Raw genomic sequence first — 8,070 nt, 5'->3', positions numbered from 1 at the left:
CATACCTCTTCGTACAGTGCTATCGTAACAGTAGCTACCTGCAGCCATTAGTCATGAAACTTAGGATTACTTCTAAGTATCCACAGCATCGCAGAATGGCAGGGGCTGGAAGGGACCTCTGGAGATCATCTTGTCCAACCCCCCTCCTTGAGCAGGCACACCCAGAGCAGGGGGCACAGGACCGCGTCCAGGCAGGGTTTGAATGTCTCCAGGGAAGGAGACTTCACAGCCTCCCTGGGCAGCCTGTGCCCCTGCTCTGGCACCCTCACAGGAAAACATTTTCTGCATATTCAGATGGAACTTCCTGTGTTCACCACAGAGGAAGTTATAAATCTCCTTTAAAAAAAAAAAATCATCAGGATCAAAAGGGAACTTCTTTTTTCAGCCAGTAGGCTTTTGGTCATGAAATACAAACACTTTTGCAGCCACTAAAGGGAGTAATAAAAACCAGCAAGAGAAGAATGATTTTCACAACTGACTTATCAGTATGTGTAAGTGCTTTGATCTCTTTTAAAGAAGGCTATTTAGAGTAATCAAAAGAGAAAAATAATTTTAAGTATGCAATTACAAAATATTGCTTCTTGTAACAAATGATAAAAGTATAATTAACTTGGTTCAGCATAGCTAAATATTTTTAAAAAGCATGAAAATATCTACTTTAAAAAGGTGTAAGACTACAAAAGACCTTTTAACAAGGTGCTGCAGTATGTCTTGCTAAATGTACCATGGTGGAGACAAAACACATTCTTGAATATGTACTGAATTCAACTCTTGTGCTGTGGTAACTTGGAACTTTTCATACTGACATACATTTCTTCAGACTAAGAAGAAGAAAAGTCTTAAGTTGCCCATTACTGAATTTCAGCTACTAGTGCAACTAGGAAGTCTGCTCTTTCTGGAATATCACACTGCTACATGGCAAGCTTCTCTGCAAGGAGCTATTTAATTGGATTTTCAAGCAGACGATGTATTCAGTGCAGTGAAGGGGAGGTTTTATAACTGGTTTGATGTCTCGACCGAATCCCAAAGTTCCTCTAAAAGCAAGTATTCTCCCAACTCGGAATGCCCCCCTCACTTAACTGGCCACACATTACTAATGCAAATATAAGAAGTGCTTAAGAATCAGGCATTCCTGATTAGATAAAATGTGCACCTAACAACTTAGCTTTCTGCCCAAACCAGAATTTTGGAACAAATTAAAGAAAAAAGTGACCCAAAAATTAACATTTCAGGCAATTTTTTTTTCCATATACTGAATCATTTGCCAAAGAAAGACCATTTCTTTGCCAAAGAAAGCCTCATGTGGAATTGATGGTCATAACTGCTGGCTCTGAATTTTCAGATATGAAGAAGAAAAGTAATCTTCAACTGGGGTTTCTTTTCTCACATCAGTGGCTGTTAATCACCTGTTTGGGAAAAAAAAAAAAAAAGAAGGAACATCTGAAAAGCTAGACGGTTGTACAGATACTCTCTGATAAACGTATTAGAGAACTCCAACTTGCAATACTGAGCGGTCTCTTCAAAAGCCTGGATTCTCTTTACTCCCAGGGTAATGACACACTAACTCTAGAGCCAGGACACACAGAATATGACCAGATCTTTTTTGCCTTCTGGTATTATTGGCAGTGAATGCAGAAGAGAGTTTGAAGAGACCCAAAATACTGGACTAGAAGACTACGGAGAACAGAAGCTCACTTCTTATCCATCACTCCCAGGAACCCAGCTTTTGCCTTACTTATAGTACTCTTAATGTACTACAGTCATTTATGTGTAACATTATGTACACACACACACACAGAGGTAGGCTTGGGATACTTTTGATAACCAGTAATCCTTTGCTTTTTCATACAGAAGCTACTGCATCTTTATACTGCTTGTTCAGCTGTACTTCCAACACACAGAATGCCTCAACATTTTTGTACGTGGTTTAGAGTAAGGAAGGAATTGCTCTTAAAAAAAGTTAGTCATAACTTTATGTAGAACTTGACTCATAAAGCAGATAGTACAAGAGCTGACTAGATAACCTGCAGGAATTACTTACTATTACTTTGTCTTCAAACTTCAGTTATTAATGAAACCACTGCAGTGGGCATTATTCATACTCCTTGCACATACATTAAGACACTTTTTGGCACTTGATGAACATGCATCATTAAATGAGATATAGCCTTCATTTCTAAGGCAAATAACTGCATTACATTTAGCCTACCAGCATCTGTGTGTCTTAAGCATAGCTTGTACCATATGTGCCAATACACTTTTGTATAACTGTTTTCAACCTAAAACCTCTGCACAGCTGTTTATTTGTATGTGCAGAGCTTACAGTTGAAAATCAGCAGGTCATCCTTAAGCATGGTATTAAATGGATAACCTCATAGTACAAAATACTGATCTGCTGTTTCTACAACACACTTTCATTAGATTTTACTGTTGTGTAATAAACTCTGGGTAACCAGTCAATATGTTCAAGAAAGCACACTCATCTATGTGAAAAGTATTTATTCAGCTGAATTTCACAAGGGCTTTGTCTCAGTCTCTGCTCTCCCACATTATTTCACATGCTTCCATAGCAGGGGCCCGTTTTTCCTTTCTGAGCTGTTAGCTATTTTGTACAACCACTTTCAATGAAATCTGTACTATCTGTTAAACAGTCTCATCCCATGAAAACAGGATTGTTTTCAAAGTGAAATATGATACTGGTATGAGAAAGCAGGTCCAAGATACATGAAGAACTCCAAGAAGCACAGACTCGGAATTCTGACACTGCATCCTGGTTTAGGTCCACGTGATTTCATAGGACCTCAGCATGTGACAGGAGTGCATCCTTAGCATCCTTAAAAGGGGAAGATACCATAACTGTAGACTGGTAAAAGCCAGACAACAACCAGTGCACTAGAGGTACTGCACGGCAGCGATTTTCAACTTGCACTCTGAACTACTTCTACGAGGTACAAAAGATAGCAGAGGAAAACCTATATTTATATTGTATGGCAACATACACATAAGACTTTTAAGATACACTTCCAGTGGAAAATGTTTAGGAGGTCCACCAACTACAGTCACTCTTGCATAAATTCCTTCCTTTTTTTTTTTTCCCCCCTCAAATGACCCATAGTACTAAAGAGTATTCTTGCTAAAAAATGCAAACGAGATCCCAAAGAAAGTTAGATTAACTAAAATCATAAAGTCCAATCTCAATGTTAAATCTGCTTAGTTATCTAGGAAATGAAAAGAGAATAATTGCACTTAGAAAGCCAAGTCAATTCCATGGGATGTCTTTTCTTACAGCTGTCACTTCATTCCTGAAGGGCTGTGGTAGTGGGGGTTTTCAGTATGCAAGTTACTAGAAAAAAAGTTACATCCAAGCAAGATTATTTTCACTTTGAGATTCAGCAAGAGTCAAGTACACCTCCACTCCTGGATTTTCAATTCCAAAACTTGCAGTACATTTGGTATGGAATAGAAGGAGCATGCCATAATTATAACAGTATTAAATCATTACTGTGGCAATTGCTAGTTCATGAGGAAATAAAGGCAGCATTTATTTTCCTTTTAAGAATTTTAAACATTATTATTTTGAAGTAGCATACCAAAGGAACGATTTGAGACATAGCATTTCATAATCACAACAACATTCAGCAGATATGTGCTAAGTCACCACCACTTCTTCAACAGCTGTAGCACTTTGTCAAGTCACTCTCCAGCTATGTTAATAACTAACCAGAGTAGAAATGCCTGATTGTAAACTTCTGAAAAGGTTATCTTTTCCTACTGGTACCTGTGTTGCAAGGATTATAAATACTTGTCTTCCATACGCTATCTTGAAATAGTATTTCATTTTGAACCAGATTTTTAAATTCTTTACGGATTGTCATACCTCTCTTTTCTCCAAATTTTAAGTTTAGTGGGAGCTTTCATTGAGACTTAAGTTCATCCACATGCCAGTAGCAGAGAAGAACCACCACAGAAAAAGTGCTGTGTGCTGTTGTAATCAAGAACCTCTTTGCGCTACTGATGCAGCCATAATTTTGAAAACTCATCTCTTGACAATTTCTGTTTTGTTCCAAAATCATTAACTTCATTTGCTGAAATCTAATATCTATACTTTCAGGCACTGTAGCTTAGGATAATGCAAGTTCAAGGGATTCATATGAGTAGCAGAAGTAATAATTTATATTTGTATATTTATTGTTTATAGTCTGGAAAGTCAATTAAGTCAGACAGTTTACAAATTGAAACCAAGCTATCAAAGAATCAGTCACACAGAGTAACCAATGAGATTTCAGTGTGTTCAGCAGCCAAGTCTAATCATCCTTCACTTTGACCTATTCAGTCTGAAGTGATAAACATGCTAAATTTTTACAAGGCAAGATGCAATTAGAAAATAAGTACAAGGTGTGTCCAAGAGTGATTGTGCTGCTTCATTACTTAAAAGCTTTTTAAAGCTTTCTGGTAAGCTGCAAACAGTCCCTTCAAATTTACTAAATAGAATAGAGCTTTTTATAGAAGCAGTCCTGTCAATATTCAGCAAAAGTATTCAAACAATAAAAGGCTAAGATGTTGCCTAAAAAAAGTTTTCCTTACTATAAACCTTAAATTCTTTGAAAAGTCAGTGATACTAAACTCATATGTGCATGTTTTACCATGTTGGACGCCAGACAGTTTAGTCACGTTCATACTAAGTCTCCTAGAACGCACAACCTGAGGCTTAGCTGCTATTGTTATACAAAAAGTATTGAAGAAATATTTTTTTTTTTAAATGTAGGTTAATTACAGGTTAATTTTCCCAGTCTGTGCAAGGCAAACTCTCCTCTTCATCCTCTGATTCAGGTGAGGCTTCCTTAATTCGTCGCAGTGCTTCATGGATGCTCCTTGTCAGAGGATCAGTATCAGGCAGAATTGTAAAGGATTCTCTCAAAACATCTTTCTGCACTTTCTTCAGTTTCACCCCTTTCCTGATCTGTGCCAAGATGTTATTGCTATCATCTTCCCCAGGAAAAGGAGGGAGACTTCTCTGCTCAACTTTTCTTAAGTGAAAGCTGCCACGTTTCAAGGATGCCAGCACTTCATCCATCGGGGAACTCACTGCAGTAAATCAAAAAACCTTCAGTATTATTTTTACTGAATTTTATCAGTCTTCATTTATATTTCCTACAGTCCAAAAAGTAGCCATGTAACGTGATAGTCCCGTACCATAAGTATAATGGCAGATCCACCATTGTTTTAGCCTCTAAATTTACCTTCCCTATTATCAGGTCAAAACTGGTTTATACAGACAATTATAATATCTGAAACCACTTAACCTCCTGTCAGGCAGGTAGTAAAACTTGTTGAACAAGACAGCTTTCCTGCTTCCAGTCAGGAAAATCAAAATAGCTGCAATGAAACCAATGCAATGAAAGTGTTTATTACATTATCTTTCTTGAGATTGAAACTTGGGTAATGAGTTTGTAGCATAAATATCGGACTGTGCAGTCCATTCTCAGCACTTGCATTTTGTGGCTGACTTTACCTACTGTATAACTGTTACTACATGCCAGGAAGAGAAGCAGCAGCATAGTCAACTGCAACAGCATGTATTTTCCTGCTTCTCTGGATTCATGTATGTATTAGCACCTAGGCACAGTGTACCTATATAAATTCCCTTCCTTTATAATTAATGAAAACAGAGAAGTAAGAGTTAAGACTTCATGACAAATCCTGCAGAAATAAAAATCAGGCTTTGGCTCTTTTGAAAAGCTACAAGTAGGTAAAATCTCCATTCCAGAGAATGCACAATAATAAAGTAGAACAGTCTGAAATAACTTGCATACACTAGCACATACAATGTGCAGTATGTATCAATTAATAGATTAATATCCATCTACAGTTCTTTTTTGTATATTGTAGAGTACACTCTAAAAACCTGTTTTTCATTTATGAGTGGGCTTTGTCCATCAGACTAATGGCCCAGACAGTTGGAATAGACACAAGGAAAAGAGAAAAAACAATAACAACAACACAGGACTGCACATTTGAAGGAGGAAGGGTTGTAAAACACAGGTCTGTCATACAGAGACACATTTCTGAGGCCACTTGGAAACTTCTAACATCTCAGGGAATAGAGAGCAGCAGGTAGAGTGCTGCTGCAGACGTTAACAATACTTTTAAGGGGGAGGATATAGTTTGATTCTGTATTTGTCATTTTATGATGTGTATCAAATTGCACACACAACACATGCCTTACATAAAATTGCTAGTTAAAATGAGTACCAGAAAAATAAACAATAGGACTATACAAAGAGGAAGATGGAGCACAGAGCATCAAAATTGAAAATGAACTTAAGACACTGTACTTGTGACCTGCAAGACTCCTAAGAGCTTAAGAATTCTCTAAGCAGTTGCTTCAAGGGTTTTCAGTCATTTAAGGAAAATTCTAAAGGAAACACTCTTGTTTCTGATTGATGAACACAGTTATAATTTTGATTTTATCTGGATGAGGGAAAAATGTTGATGGAGGGATGTTTTATCTAGCTGTAATTGACAGAGCCAGATAGAATTTTTAATAAAATGTTATTACAGCCATATTACAGCAGTGTGAATTGCGGCCCACTTGAGGTACTTCTCAGTGACTTCCAGTAAAGTAGGTCAGCGGAGCACTTTTGAAAATCCCATCCCCGATTTTCAAACAAAAACTTAGCTCCAATATAGCATGTTTCACCCAAACACCAGGATTATTTTGTTCAAACATAGCTGCTATTCTCCCCATTTTATATATGGGATAAAGGATAAACAGTTAAAAACAAGTAGCACAGAAGCAACAAGTTGTAATAGATCTCCCAGCTCAGCTCTGTGCTCTATTCATTCTCCTCAGTTTCCTAAGAACTTTCTGATATTTTAACTATTTATTAACATGCTTTGCTGAATGATTACAGATTTAATTTCCAGTTGTAGTTAAAAATACATATTCTTACTCAGCTCTCAAGGGTACTTGAGGGTTTGTGGATTTTTATATGAAAATTTGAAGAAACCTTGAAGATAGCGTTCTCAAGGTTTCCTATGTCCCAAGACAAGTATTAATTTTACTAGGTTATAAATTGTGTAAAATTCTGTTATTAAAAAAACCACTGCACCCTCAGGTGAAGCATATAATATCCGCAGTGCTGGCCGTAAACTAGATAGGGAAAGATTCTTTTAGGCAACGTTTTAGCTCCATCTTCTAGCTAGTCTAACGTGGTATATCATAGAATCAGTTTCACAAATGTTTTCTGTCTAACAGAACAAGTATACTGCACAGTGTCGTAAAGGCCCTAGCATTTCTTTGAGTTGCTGGTATCTGTCAACTGAAATTGATTTAACAACTTTCCCATTAATAATTATAAATTAATCACAGCATACACTTTTCTACAGAGCAATTCAAAAGGGGAACTGATGTACATTACACTTAAATACACAGAAATGAAAACATTACCTCTCCTCCTCTGTAAACCCTCTAGATCACCAGTCTTCTTAAGCTTCTTCTTGGCACTGACTAGCTGACTGCTGTCAAACAGATATGCTGGTGGGACACCAGAAGAGTGCTGGACTCCTTTCTCCTCACTCTGACGTTTAACAAAGCTGTCATTTTTCTCTAAGGATTTGGTGGTGTCTTCCTTGGAGGGCAAAGGTGGCGGCGGAGGTGGAGGAGGCAACGGGGGTGGAAGTGGTACTACAGTAACAGTTTCTGGTTGAAGCTCATCACTGGTGAGTGGAGAAGTACTAACATGAGGCAGTTCAGAGGTAACACCACTGGGAGGTAATGAGATATCCTGAAGTTGTTCTAAGCTTATGGATTCCTGCACTTGCAAAGGCTGAACGGCATTTTCCAATTCCACCTCTTCACTTTTCTCTTGGATTTGTATAGTTGCTGGCAAAGACTGAGGCTGATCGACACAGGACACTGAGCTGGCTGCACATTTTCTTCTTGCATGCGCCAGCCGTAGTCTGGTTGATTTAAGTATTACTTGCCCAGGGTACCGCTAAAGTGAGTAAGTTATAGACAATTAGATAAATACATACTATGCACTATTCTAGATACTAAGTACCTGTCAT

The 8,070-nt window shown here is 37.7% G+C and overlaps 1 protein-coding gene across 2 annotated transcripts in view; it reads right to left on the bottom strand.

The window, feature by feature from the left end:
- Nucleotides 1-1,304: 1,304 nt before the first annotated feature.
- Nucleotides 1,305-8,070, bottom strand: part of JMY (junction mediating and regulatory protein, p53 cofactor) — a 66,130-nt gene continuing 59,364 nt past the window's right edge. The window contains exons 9-11 of one of the 2 annotated variants that reach the window (XM_075079342.1): nucleotides 7,451-7,997; nucleotides 4,775-5,085; nucleotides 1,305-1,406 (exon numbers count right to left, since the gene is read on the bottom strand). In XM_075079342.1, coding sequence (XP_074935443.1) covers nucleotides 4,778-5,085; nucleotides 7,451-7,997 — 855 coding nt within the window. In that variant the 3' untranslated portion in view covers nucleotides 1,305-1,406; nucleotides 4,775-4,777. Of the gene's footprint in view, nucleotides 1,407-3,517; nucleotides 5,086-7,450; nucleotides 7,998-8,070 lie in introns of those variants that run through there. The other variant, XM_075079341.1, reaches the window with a different exon arrangement.

This window comes from Phalacrocorax aristotelis, chromosome Z, assembly GCF_949628215.1.
Source record: "Phalacrocorax aristotelis chromosome Z, bGulAri2.1, whole genome shotgun sequence".
In the NCBI taxonomy this organism is placed as follows: Eukaryota; Metazoa; Chordata; class Aves; order Suliformes; family Phalacrocoracidae; genus Phalacrocorax; species Phalacrocorax aristotelis.
The sequence above is the reverse complement of the archived record's forward strand: the minus strand, read 5'-3'. Positions and strand labels throughout refer to the sequence as shown.